The sequence below is a fragment of the Prionailurus bengalensis genome, chromosome D2 (assembly GCF_016509475.1).
Source record: "Prionailurus bengalensis isolate Pbe53 chromosome D2, Fcat_Pben_1.1_paternal_pri, whole genome shotgun sequence".
Lineage (NCBI taxonomy): Eukaryota > Metazoa > Chordata > Mammalia > Carnivora > Felidae > Prionailurus > Prionailurus bengalensis.
Window position 1 is genome coordinate 77,620,936 of NC_057351.1, and position 13,587 is coordinate 77,634,522.

Below are 13,587 nucleotides of genomic sequence, written 5' to 3' on the forward strand. Positions count from 1 at the left end.
CCCCGGGGGGGTGAGAGGAGATGTCTGAGTAACTCTCAGTCCTCACGTGCGTGCGTCGAGGCTGCCTTTTCCCATCGAAATTTCTCGGTGGCCTCAGAGATGGGCAAGGGAGAACACAGGAGGCTGGGGGAGAGCGGCAAGGAAGAGCCACACGTCCCTCAAACCCCACCAGAGCGGCCAGGTCCCTGCCGGAGCAGAAAGCTGGCCGGCGAGGTCTCGCAACAAATCCCCTTCCCAGGCTACGGCGGTTTGTTTGTATTCAAACAGGAACATGATAACAGAGCTATAAGTAGCGCCACGCTCAGCTGTGCAAAGGAGGGAGTTAGAACAACTGAACTCAGCCACCGGGGGAGAGGGGGGAAGATGAGGTCTCCCGCCTGCTGGGGCCATCTGTGGGAACAAGCAGCTGCCTGGGGTCACCGGGTGTGGCAAGCGGCCCAAGTCGCTGCTGGTCAGGTGCAGCTGAGCTCACCTTCAATAAGCAAGCCTAACCCGGACTGCTCCGGTCGATGCCTCCCACATCCCCAGCTGGCACAGGACCCAACGGGCTGGATGCCACGTGGCCGGAGGGCAATCAATGCCACGGCAGGGAAGGCGGGTCCTATCTGACCTTGCTGGTCTGGTCGGGAGGTGACTGCAGAGCCTGCAGAGGCCTGCTGGGGAGGGGGCGGGGTTCTGCCTGCTAGAAGCATGCCTGTCTACATCTGGTCCCAGCCCCTGCTTGCTGGGAGACGAGGGCCGATCCTTTCCTACCCTCCCAGCCTCAGTTTCCCCATCTGCGAAGCGGGTGTTGAAGATGATCCCCAGGTTCCTTCCAGCACTCACAACCCAGCATGCTCAGTGCAAAAGAAAAATCAAAACTTCTTAAGCCTTTAAAACAGATACATTTCTTTTTTTTTTTTTAAGGTTTATTTATTTTTGAGACAGAGAGAGACAGAGCATGAACGGGGGAGGAGCAGAGAGAGAGAGGGAGACACAGAATCTGAAACAGGCTCCAGGCTCTGAGCTGTCAGCACAGAGCCCGACGCAGGGCTCGAACTCACGGACTGTGAGATAGATCATGACCTGAGCCGAAGTCGGACGCTTAACCGACTGAGCCACCCAGGCACCCCAAAACAGATACATTTCTATCACATACAAAAAAGAATTTTTTTTTTTTAATGTTTATTTATTTTTGGGACAGAGAGAGACAGAGCATGAACGGGGGAGGGGCAGAGAGAGAGGGAGACACAGAATCGGAAACAGGCTCCAGGCTCCGAGCCATCAGCCCAGAGCCCGACGCGGGGCTCGAACTCCCGAACAGTGAGATCGTGACCTGGCTGAAGTCGGACGCTTAACCGACTGCGCCACCCAGGCGCCCCAAGAATTTTTTTTTTTTTAAACAAGAGAAGAGAAAACCCCGAATAGAAAACTGGGTACGATGGTGGGATGGATCAGCAGATTCCAAGAGGCTGTTCTCACAGGACAGTGGAGGTTAGTTGCAAAACCTCTCTGAGTCTCCGCGTCGTCACTGAGGCTGGCACGATCTTGTCTCTGATTTCCCAGCTCCCTGCACCTCCCCACCCTGCACGCAGCATATGAAACGGGGCATCGGCCTGACCTGGACATCGCAATCTCGTTCTGAGCTGCGGCCTCCGCCCACAGGCTGCTTCTGCACCCATCAGCTGCTGTGCTGGTTCTCACGTTTCCGTCTCCCCTCCTCCACACTTGGCCCCAGGCTCCATTTCCCCGGTGGTGATCTTGGCTCCTCCCAGCAATGCTCCGCCTACCCAGCCCTGCTAGGCTATCTCGGCCTCTGCAGTAAATCACCTTCCCAAACCTGGCCCTGTCCGCAGATCAGGGAGGGGGTGGCCCAATCAGCCCGGACCCTCCTAACCGGCTCCAGTTGCCAACAGCTAAAAACTCCATGCTCTACCAAAGGTAAATGAGCAGAAAAAGACACGAGAGAAAAAGGCCGTCAACTACCTTTGAACGGCATTGAAGAATCTTCCAAGGTAGTAGCATCACTTCCTTCATGAACGCAGGGTCTGGGACCATCCATCCTTCCTCTTGCTCTCTGCCGGTCTTTGACCCTGTGACTCGATCCCTCTGGGTTTCGGGTGTTCATCCATAAGAAAAGAAAATACCTACCCCATAGCTCCACTGTAAGTATCAAAGAGAACTCGAACACCCAGTGCTTGGTACACAAAAAAGCTCCGTATTTATAGAACGCGTGAAGAAACGAACGAATGACTCAAAGAGTGTCCCATCATGTTCAGGGTCTTTTGCGGCTGTGATGATGGGACACCAATATGCCAGCTGAAAAACGAAAATCCTCCCAAACAATTATCTTTTAAAAATGAATTTTAGGGGCGCCTGGGTGGCTCAGTCAGTTTAAGTGTCTGACTTCAGCTCAGGTCATGATCCTGTGGTCTGTGGGTTCGAGCCCCGCGTCAGGCTCTGGGCTGATGGCTCGGAGCCTGGAGCCTGCTTCCGATTCTGTGTCTCCCTCTCTCTCTGCCCCTCCCCCACTCACGCTCTGTCTCTCTCTCTCAAAAATAGATAAACATTATTTGCCACCATTTGTTTCTTCTAGTGCACAAGTCAGTTCAGCTGAGCTTTTATTGCAGATGTCCCGATTTCTATTGAAAACATTTTTCTATTGAAGAAAAATCTATTGATTTTTATTGAAGGGATAAGAAGAAGGCAATACAAACCTTGTGCCACTGAGGGATTTGCCTACTGGGACTCCAAAGAAACCCACTGCCAATAATAATGTAATAGGCAGCAGTTTCGTGCTTAATCTAGTCTAAGAGCTTTGCTGAAATTAACTATCACAGCCATGTGAGGAAGGTATTGTTAGGAGTCCCATTTTAGAGATGACAAAACTGAGGTTATAGAAGTTAACTAACTCACTAGCGTTTATACATCAAGTGAGTGGTGAAGCTAGTGTTCACAGTGCAACAGTCTGGCGGCAAGGTCTGGTTCATAATCCCAACCCCGTGACTCCAAAGGGAGGTTATCCTGGAGATTGATGAGTGAACGTGCACACACCTGTGTTTAGCCATGCGTGGCAGGAAATGGAAATCTGGTTGGTTGCTTAGTGTCCGGGTTGGAAGAAGACAAGCACAAAGAGGGAAGCTGGTCAGCCACGGACACATGTAGACAGTGGTAAGGCAAGGGGACTGATATCGAGGTCCCATTAGAGTACTGCCTTGGGGAGAGGTAGTCACAGCTAAGGAATGTGGACAGTTGGGATTCCATAGTGCCTGACATCTCAACACGTCCTCTGTGCCTGGGCAATTTATTATAAGAGACGCTTATAAGACATTATAAGAGCACCAGCTTCTGGGGCGGAAGCTGAAGTGTTGGTTGTATTGATTGGTTCTCTTTCCCACTGACGGTGGCGGCCCCTGGAGCTCAGAGGCGGCCAGGGCAAGTGGTGGTGGGACGGGCATCAGTGATTCTGCCCAGGATCCAGCAGTCATGATGGCGGTGGCCCAGGGACCAACGGTGGCAGCAATAGTGATATCAGCAGCCACCCATGAAGCCCCAGAGTTGACAGAGGTTCATGGAAGCATGGTTCATGGTTCATGGATGGTTCAGCAATTTGCACTGCTGAATGTACACGAGTGAAAATTGAATACTGAACATTCCTCACCTTCAACTCGGGTTCAGTGACTCGGCTATTTTGGTCGGCCATCCTCTCTCCCTCCTCCTCCCCTCTCCTCAGCAGTGTGCCCCCAATCTTCCCCTTCTCTTTCACTGCGTTTGCCCCCCTGTTGAAGAGACTTCTCTTCCTTTCTAATTGGTTCCTCCAAGGCATCTCACTTAAAAAGATTTTCCTCCCTAGAAAACTTCTCCTGTGATTTGAGTGGGGATGAGGAAGAAGAAGGCAAACATTCTTGTTCCTCATCCCACCGATCCTTAACTGGACAGAAACCTGGTGTTTGTCAACGTAAGAGTGACAGTTTTCAAGTGCCGCCTCCCTCCAGGTGGAACGCTTTTTTCAAACAATAGTTCATGCGGAACCCCAAGCTGTGAAAGACCTACGCTTTTAAAACGTGAGCTGAAATTTATACAAGGTAAAACGAACCATTTTCAAGTGAACTGTTGTACTTAACACATTCACAATGCTGTGCAACCACCACCACTATCCGGTTCCAAAATATTTTCATCACAACAAAATCAAACCCTGAACCCATCAAGGAGTTACTCACCCTTCCCCCAGCCCTTGCGAACCATCAGTCTGGTTTCTGTCCCTCTGGACTTGGCTGTTCTAGACTTTTCGTATCAGTGGGATCACACAACGTGGGACCTTTTGTGTCTGACTTTTTTCACTTAGTAAATTTCTGAGGTTCATCCGAGTTGTTACCTGAGTCAGAACTTCGTTCCTTTTTATGGCTGATTAATAGTCCGATGAATGGGCATACCACAATTTGAGTATCCATTCATTTGTTGAAACAGACACACTTCTGCTCTGTTCGAACCAGAAGTGGGGGCACAGAGATCCCCTCCACATGCGACTTTCCCCTCTGGGAAGCTCCCGACACCCTTCCGAGCTTAATAAGACACGTGGTCCCAGGGAAGCCTTTGAGGAAATGCCAACTTGTCTCCCGGGAGGGGTCGCACCTGTGGCAGGGATAAGGGGCTTCTGCAGAAGGAAAGGCTTCCGGGCGAGAAAAAACAAAACCAAAACCGGCTGCATTCATACAAAAGAATGGCTGCCTGGTCATAACTGGCCAATCCTGGGAGCTCTGGGAGGCTGCTGGGCAAAAGGGTCCCTGGGCGGCTGCCCCTTGGTCCCACCCAAGGGCCCGGGGGCCTCCTCCGCCCCGATGGGCAGGTCTGCCTATCAGGGATCCGGCCAAGCCGGCGGCCTTTTATGACTTCGCTTGTTGAAACTCAAGCCACGCCTCGGTAAGTACATTCTCCACGCCACACACTATAAACAGGTGCCAGACTGGTGGCGTCATCGTTTTCCACAAGTTTTCTCTGTGTTTCCACATTATTTAGGATGGAAAATTTCCAGGTATAAACAGGAAGCCCTTTGAGCATTTTACTCCCTTCTCCAGTGAAAGGTTTGTCCCTGCTCCATTGCGTAAAGGGCGAGCGAGTGATCCGTGGCTCCCTGCTTGCCGGGCAAGGCAGTTCTGATCGCTTAGGTGCAGCCAATCCGGCCACGGGCCCAGTTTTAGTCTGGATAAGCCTTCTCTGAAAGGAGCCCAGCTAATGTAATCACGGGGAAAATCCTCTACGTGAAAGGCCGTGGCCGCGATGGGCACAGAAACGCTGATTCCACGTTTGTGTGATCACAGAGGCTCCGCACAGCCGCCGCTCAGGTATGAGGCGCAGCTGGTTTGTGTCAGTGTCAGGGGTGGAGACGGGTTGTTTGTCCAACTGCGTGAAGGTGGGCGGATGCCTCGGCTTGGGCCTCACCTGCTTCTGAATGGAGGAGGAGAAAGTCCGATTGCTGAACAGCAGACTTTCCGTGGGCCCGCAGCCTCCCAAGTCGCACAGACCCTCCCCGAATGTAAGTAGCCGGCAAAGCTGTACCCGCCTTCCTTTCTGGTCCTGGGGGAGCCCGAGGGGCTGGCAGTTCTGCAGCTCACGGAGGAGAGAGTTCCAGAAACGGCCAAGCCTTCGCTCTGTGGCTTTGAAATTCGCACTGGGCCAGAAGTAGTTGTGCCATTGTCTTTAGTCTGTTTACCTGTGTAAAAAGCTAGTTCAAGCGCTCTGATCTGTCATACAATTATTCAACTGAATCCTCCGAATGAGTTTCACAAACTAATGTGACATTGGACCGTATGACATTCCGACTGTGTCTGGGTTAAACTGGTCGGCACGAGGATGTGACGGTGATAGATAAGGGCGTAATGATTGTAGCATTCAATGGTATTTGCTAATGAAGCGTCATCATTTTCCAAATGAACATCCAAAACACCCTGAAGCGATCCATTTGAAGCACATGACGATTTTTACATTCTGTGAGTGAGCATTTTATTTTTGGCCCATCTTATAAACAGTGAAGGTCGAGGAAGGGTTAAGGACTTGTATCCTTTTGGCTCAAGGGTTAGGAGTGAGAGAATTGATCACTGCAGTGACATCACTCACAATTTTCTCAGTTTGGGGGGCATTTTATTTGTGCTGCTCAAAATACTTCAATTTGATTTTCCAGTGACGGTTCAGTACGCACAGCGTACGGTAGCTACCCGGTCAGTGTTGGTTGAATGGATGAGCAGATCAATGGACAAATTTTATTTGTAAGTCAATCACTGAGGTTTTCTGAGCAAATACTAATGATACCACACTGCTGTGGAAGGAATCTTGAATTCGAAGGCAGGAGACTGAGTTCTATTACCAGTTTTGACTTGTCCCAGCTGGGTCTTTGGCAAGTCCCCTTGCCTTCTCCCATTTCAGTACCCGCCCCCCCCCCCCCCCATGGAATAGACTGGGAATCTCTAAGGTTCCAGTTCTGAAAGTTGGATATGTTTTACAAGCTTTCTGGGACTTAGTTTCTCCATCTAGAAAAAGGAAGGTAAGAGTCCCCGTCCTGCTGATGTTAGGGGGTCTCCTGGAACTCAGCTGATGTCGGCGCTGACCTGGGCTCAGAAAACACCTCGACAGTGACACTTCTCAAGCTCTCCTTGGCAACTGGGCCCCTTCTGTCACTTCATTTGTAGATACACCTCTGCGTGTACATTGACGTTAAGTCGGAGACTCAGGAACAAACTTATTTTTCTGAGCTGTCTGCCAGCCCCTGGGGTGGGGAGTGAGAACAGCAGCCCGGACAGGGGAAAGAAGTCTGGGTGGCGTATAACAAAAGAAAACCCTTCAAAGGCAAGTTTCCGTGATGTGGCTGCAGAGATCAACATTCCCCATCACCTGGCTTTTGAGTCTGAGTTGATGGGCAGACCAAAAAAGCCTGAGGTCTTCTTCAATTTTATGGATGTGTATACCCTTTTATTTCTTCCAGTTGCTTCTGGTAAAATCCAGAGGGTCGCTGGCACCCTGAATCACCATGGGCAATGAGAACAGCACCTCGGAAAACCAGGTGGGTGTCAGGGAGCTTCCCCCTCAACCTACCCGGATCACTTGATTGACCTTGACTAGGTTTTTTTTTTCCCCCTGAGCATCTCCCCTCCATCCAGGAAGGAGCAAGCTAAAACACAGATTGGGGCACGTGAGTGGCTCAGTTGGTTAAGCATCCGACTCTTGATTTTGGCTCAGGTCATGATCTCAGGGTTCGTGGGATCGAGCCCCGCGTCGGGCTCTCCGCTGACAGTCTGCTTGGGATTCTCTCCCTCCCTCTCTCTCTGCCCCTTCCCCGCTCTCTCTCTCTCTCTCATTCTCAAAATAAATAAATAAACATTTAAAAAACACAGATTATACCTGGATACATATGGCACATGTATCTGCATAAGTATTTCTTATTCCCATTTTCAGAGTTGTTGCATTCAAGCTAGCCCCGATTTTATAAACTGTAAAAAACTACTTTAACGGTTAATTTCTTGCTTTTAACATTGACATACTAAGAGTTTGGCATATTTTTTTCTGGATTGTGCCCACCCATCTGTTCCCTTGTGTGGATGCATCACAGGAGGATGAAATAAAACCTTATCCACACTCCTCCCCAAAATAGTTGTGGCCCTCAAAAAGCGATCTTAAACTCTATCACTGTTGAGCAGATTAAACGCGAACTGTCATTTCCACGTTAGGTCGGGTTTTCATTTTTGAGGAATGAGTCTTAAGTGCTCAATCGTGCATAAGGCTGGTGTTGTTAAAGTACGTTCAAATTTTACAGCTATCCATTTTAAGTTTGAGAGATTCAATTCAGTGTCCTGGTGAACAAAACCAGGGGGACACTTTCCTATCCATCTTGCACACAGTGGGAATTTTGGATCGATGGTGGTGAGCCTTCCAAACGGGGTAACGGGATCTGAAAGCCAGCACAAAGCAATCTGTTTTCTCTCTGCTTTTTTCCTCCCTGCAATCTTCTTTTCCCAAGGAGGAACACGGGAATCATCGAGGGCAAAGGCAGCAAACTCCAGTCTTTAGGAGCAGACCAGAAATAGTAATTGTAGTAAATGGCAGGTTAGGAGACAGTAGAGAGAAGGAGGTGCTGTGGCAAACAGGAGGGATCCTGTCCTGTTGTCTGGAGGGGGCACCACCATCACCTCCAGCTGATGGCTGCCATGGCAGGCCCAGTGTTCCAAGACCTTGCAACTTCTTCAATAGAAGTAAAAAACGCGTGTTTTTCTATGAAATCGCAAAATATTTTTAATCAAAGTTTTTCTTTTGAGATAATGGTAGACATGGTAAACAATAGCATGCTATTGCAAGACGTCGTACAGAGAGATCCCTGCACCCTTCACCTAGTCCCGCCCAGGGTAACATCTTGCAAAACGTCAGCGCACGTGCAGACTGACATTGATGCAGTCAAGATACAGAGCATTCCCGCCACCTGAAGGATTCCTTTCATTTTCCTTAGATCCACACCCACCGCCCTCCTGTTCCCTTCTCCTAATCCCTGGCGACTCCTAATTTGTTCTCTCTGTCTGTGTCTGGCTTTCTGAGAATGTTATATAAATGGAACCACACGATACGTGACCATTTGGAATTGGCTTTTTTCATTCAACATGGCTTCCTTGAGATTCATCCAGGCTGTTGTGTTAGTTGTTCACTCCTTTTGCTGGCTGAGTGGTGCTCCATGGTATAGAAACATTTGCTGTTGTTTCCATTTCGGGGTGATTACAAATAGAGCTCTCAGGAACATTTGCATATAGGTTTTGTGTGTGTGTGTGTGTGAACATAAATTTTCATTTCTCTGACACAATTGCCCAAGAGCACAATGGCTGGGTCATGTGTGGTTGTATGTTTAGTTTTTTGTTTTTGTTTTAAGTTTATTTATTTATTTCTGAGAGAGACAGAGACAACGCAAGTGGGGGAGAGGCAGAGAGAGAGGGAGAGAGAGAATCCCAAGCAGGCTCTGCACTGCCAGCACAGAGCCTAATGTGGGGCTCGAACCAGCAAAGCCTTGAGATCATGACCTGAGCGGAAACCGAGAGTCATATGCTTCAACAACTCAGCCACCCAGGTGCCCCATTTTTTTTTTAAATTAGTATTTATTTATTTACATTTTTGAAAGAGAGACAGAGCGCGAGTGGGGGGAGGGGCAGAGAGCGAGGGAGACACAGAATCTAAAGCAGGCTCCAGGCTCCAAGCTGTCAGCGCAGAGCCGCAAGCAGGACTTGAACTCACAAACTGTGAGATCATGACCTGAGCCAAAGTCGGGCCCTTAACGGACTGAGCCACCCCACATGTTTTGTTTTATAAAGAACAGCCAGTTAGATAGAATCTCTACACCATTTTACATTCCCACCAGCAACGAGTAATGTATGAGTGATCTAGTTTTTCTGCAGCCTGGCCATCATTTGGTGTTGTCACTGTTAGGTGACACCATTCTGATATGTGTTGTGATATGTCACTAATGTCACTATGGTTTGAACTTGCCTTTCCCTGATGATCGGCCATGCTGACCATCTTTCATGAGCTTGTTGCTGTCCATGGGTTCTCTTTGGTGAGATAGGTGTTCATGTCTTCTAGCCGTTTTCTAGTTGGAGTTTTAAGAAACTATTGAGCGTTGAGTCTTGGTGTAGCCTAGATACTAATCTTTGTCAGATTGTGATTTGGCAATATTTTCTCCCATTCATGGCTTGTCTTTTCATCACCTCAACAGGCTCTTTTACAGAACAAAAGTTTTTATGAGGTACAATTGATCAGTTTTTCCTTTTCCTTTTCTGCCAATTCTAGTGCTTCTGGTGCCAAGTCTAAGAATTCTTTTTCTACCCCTACATCCTGAAAATTTTCTCCTATTATATTATCTTTTCCAAAAGTGTTATAGTTTTACATTTTATATTCAAATCCGTGATCTATTTCGCATCCGTTTTTGTGTAAGGCTTGAGACTCAGGTTGAAGTTCATTTTCTGTTTTTGTCCTGTTTTGTTTCGCCAATGAATGTCCATCTCTCCGGTACCTACCAAGTGTTGACAACACTATTCTTTGTCCGTTAAACTGCTTTTGCACCTTTGTCGAAAACCAGTTGGTCGTATTTGTGTGGGTCTATTTCTGGGTTCTCTTTTCTATTCCACTGATCTACATGTCTACTCTTCTTTTTTTTTTTTTTTTTTAATTTTTTTTCAACGTTTATTTATTTTTGGGACAGAGAGAGGCAGAGCATGAACGGGGGAGGGGCAGAGAGAGAGGGAGACACAGAATCGGAAACAGGCTCCAGGCTCTGAGCCATCAGCCCAGAGCCCGACGCGGGGCTCGAACTCACGGACCGCGAGATCGTGACCTGGCTGAAGTGGGTCGCTTAACCGACTGCGCCACCCAGGCGCCCCTAATCTTCTGCTGATACCACAGTCTTGATTACTGCTGCTGTATAATAAGTCCCATCCCCCTTTACTATTTTTCAAAATTGTTTTAGCTATTCTAGGGCGTAAAGCTTTCCATATATATTTTAGAATAAGCTTGTCTAGGTCTAAGAATACCTTACTAGGATTTTGATATGGATAATATTAAACCTATAGATATACTGGAGAAATTGACATCTTTAATATGATGAATCTTCCAGTCTGTGAACACACCCAGTGCTTCTCTATTTATATAGGTCCTATTGATTTCTTTATCATCATTTCATAAATTTCAGCATATAGATCCTGTATACGTTTTCAGTTTATGCCTAAGTATTTCATTTTATTTGCAGTGATTATAAATAGTATTTTCATTTTGGTTTCCACACGTTCATTGTCAGTGTATTGATTTTTTGTGTGTTGATTTTGTATCCTGTGACTTTGCTGAATTCACTTATTATTTCCAAAAGTTTTTTTGTAGATTCCTTGGGATTTTCTATGTAGACAATTTGCAAAAAGGGGGGATTGCATTTCTTTTTTTCAATTCTGTATGTTTTTTATTTATTTTTCTTGCCTTATTACTGTGGCTAGGAATTCCAATACTATGTTAATTGGAAATGGTCTGAGTGGACATTCTCACCTGCTTTCCGATTGTGAGGGGAAAGCATTCAGTCTTTCCCTGTTAAGTAAGATATTAGCTGCAGGTTTTTATAAATTTTCTCTTTTAAAAACACTCTATCTATCTATCTACCCATCTATCTTGTGAGTAAGCTCTAGGCCCAATGTGGGGCTTGAACTCATGACGTTGAGGGCAAGAATTGCATGCTCTACTAAGCTATAAATTCTCTTTATCAAGTTAAGGAAGATGCTCCTCTATTCCTAGTTTGCTGAGGATATTTTATCATGAATAGGTATTGGATTTTTTCAGATGCTTTTTTTCCTGTATCAATTGATGTAGCCATACGATCTTTCTTCTTTGGGCTGTTGATATATTAGATTACGCTGTTAATTTTCAAATGTTGAACTAGTCTTGGATACCGGAATTAATCCTACTTGGTCGTAGTGTATAATTATTTGTAAAGACTGTTAGACTTGATTTGCTAACATTTTGTTGAAGCTTTTTGTATCTAAATTCATGCTAAATATTGCTTGGTAGTTTTCCTTTTTTACCTGGTTTTGGTATCACGCTAAAGCTAATGTCATAAAATGAGTTGGGGAGTGCTTTCTCCTCTTCTACTTTCTAGAAGAGATTGTTTAAAGAAACTTTACAATTTTTCAAGTGTTGGCAACTAGTTTAAATTATTTTTGAACATTCTGTGAGTCAAAAGGATGCTCCTGGTGGCTGGAGTTGGCTCATGTCCTACCTCTTTGTAGTCTCTAACTTAAAGAAATATTCTATCTTACATTTTATTTATTTATTTATAAATGTTTATTTATTTATAAATGTTTGTTTGTTTAGTTTTGAGAGAGAGAGAGAGAGAGAGAAAATGGGCATGAAATTGGGGGAAGGGCAGAGAGAGAGGGAGAGAGAGAATCCCAAGCAGAGCCTGCTGTGGGACTTGATCCCACGAACTGTGAGATCATGACCTGAGCTGAAATGAAGAGTCAGATGCTCAACTGAGGCATCCACCCAGGCACCCCAACGCCCAGCACATTTGTCAATGTCTGAAGGCAGGGTTGGTATCACGTCTCCAGAGTGGAGGCACGAGTAGAGGTCAGGGATGCCACTAAATGTTCTCAATGCACGGGGACAACCCCCACAACGAAGAATTATTCTTCTCAAAATGTCAAAGGGGCCAAGGTTGAGAAAACCTAGAATAGAGGAATATTTGTCCTACCGCTTTGAGAACTCCTTGGGGCAGTGGCTGAACTCCTCTAATCCGAGATGAATTTCTACACAAATAGAGGCACATTAAAGTGGCTTATAGTTTTCTTTCCCTACCTTTACTAAACTACACTGTTTAGAATCGAAGGCTGGTTTACTGGGCATAGACTCATAGAAATGGAATTTCTAGGTCAAATAAAGGGTGATTTCAAAACTCTTGCTCTAGATCTGGATCTATCTATAGCTATATTCAAAATACTTTCCAGAAAGGTGATGCCAATTTATACGTTTCTCATCAGGCTATGGGGGTGGGGTCCATTTCATTATATCCTTGCAAGCGATGAATATATATATTTCAGTCTTTCAGATCTTCTCACCTCCTGCCAGCCCCAAACCCTGTTCTCCCTCCTCAGTTCCCTTCTGGTTCACATCTCCAACCTCAGCCCCACATGACCCAGCGGGACATGATGGAGTTGCCTTCAGGCTTCCAGGGTCAGAACAAGGTTTGCCTTCCACAGAGAAACAAGTGGAAAGAAAACACAAGTATATTTGGCTACAGGAATCAGGGCTCCCCCGTGGGGCTGCTGTTCCAGACTTATCTTTCCACTGTCTCCTGGGTGTCTGTACCTGAATGATCCATGGTCACTTCCTGTTCCTCAAACCTGAATTAAGCTCTCCCACCCCAATCGTCTTCTCCTTCTGAATCCCCCCTCCTGGGTACCACGATCTACCCTACCATCCAAGACAGAAATCTGGGGATCACCACTGACTCCACTCACCCCCCTTGTCCACATTTCATAAATCACTCTATGATTAATAATTAATAAATTAATGGCCCGGCCATTTAGTCTTTTAGATTCCTGTTTAATGGAGACTTTTTTTGGTTGCGAGAGACAGAAACCTGTCTCCAACGACTATAGGCCGAGAAGGATTGTTTGGCTCGTAGGATTAGGAAGCCCAGAGAGAGTCTAGCTGCAGCAGTCACTGAGTCCAGAGGTTCAAAAGAAGATGCTGGAGATCTCCTGTCTCTGGATCTTGCTCTGCTTTCCTCCGTGATGCCCGAGTGCTTAGGGATGTCCCCTCGGCCTGCAGAAACAACAAAACAAAACAAAACAAAACAAAACAAAACAAAACAAAACATGGCACCGGCTACTCTAGGCATCCAGGCTTCTTCTTGTTGGCGATCCAGCCTCTGATTAGCACCGTCCAAGGACTGGCCCTGATGGGGTCATGTGCTCTGTCTGGGATCAATCCATGTGCCACTGGCTGTGGACACTCTGATTAGCCCGCCTGAGTCATGCACCCACCCCTGCAGGGGAAAGGTGAGCCCCGGTTGATGACGTCTCCATCAATGCCACTTAGAGCACT

General features: G+C 46.8%; 1 protein-coding gene across 10 annotated transcripts in view; it reads left to right on the top strand.

Moving 5' to 3' along the window:
• TACC2 (transforming acidic coiled-coil containing protein 2) overlaps positions 1–13,587 on the top strand; it is a 212,722-nt gene that overhangs the window by 7,976 nt on the left and 191,159 nt on the right. For 8 of the 10 annotated variants that reach the window (XM_043597739.1, XM_043597742.1, XM_043597746.1 and 5 more), the window contains one exon: positions 6,956–7,033. In XM_043597739.1, the coding sequence (XP_043453674.1) occupies positions 7,001–7,033 (33 nt within the window). In that variant the 5' untranslated portion in view covers positions 6,956–7,000. Of the gene's footprint in view, positions 1–5,383; positions 5,513–6,955; positions 7,034–13,587 lie in introns of those variants that run through there. The other 2 variants (XM_043597740.1, XM_043597744.1) reach the window with 1 other exon arrangement.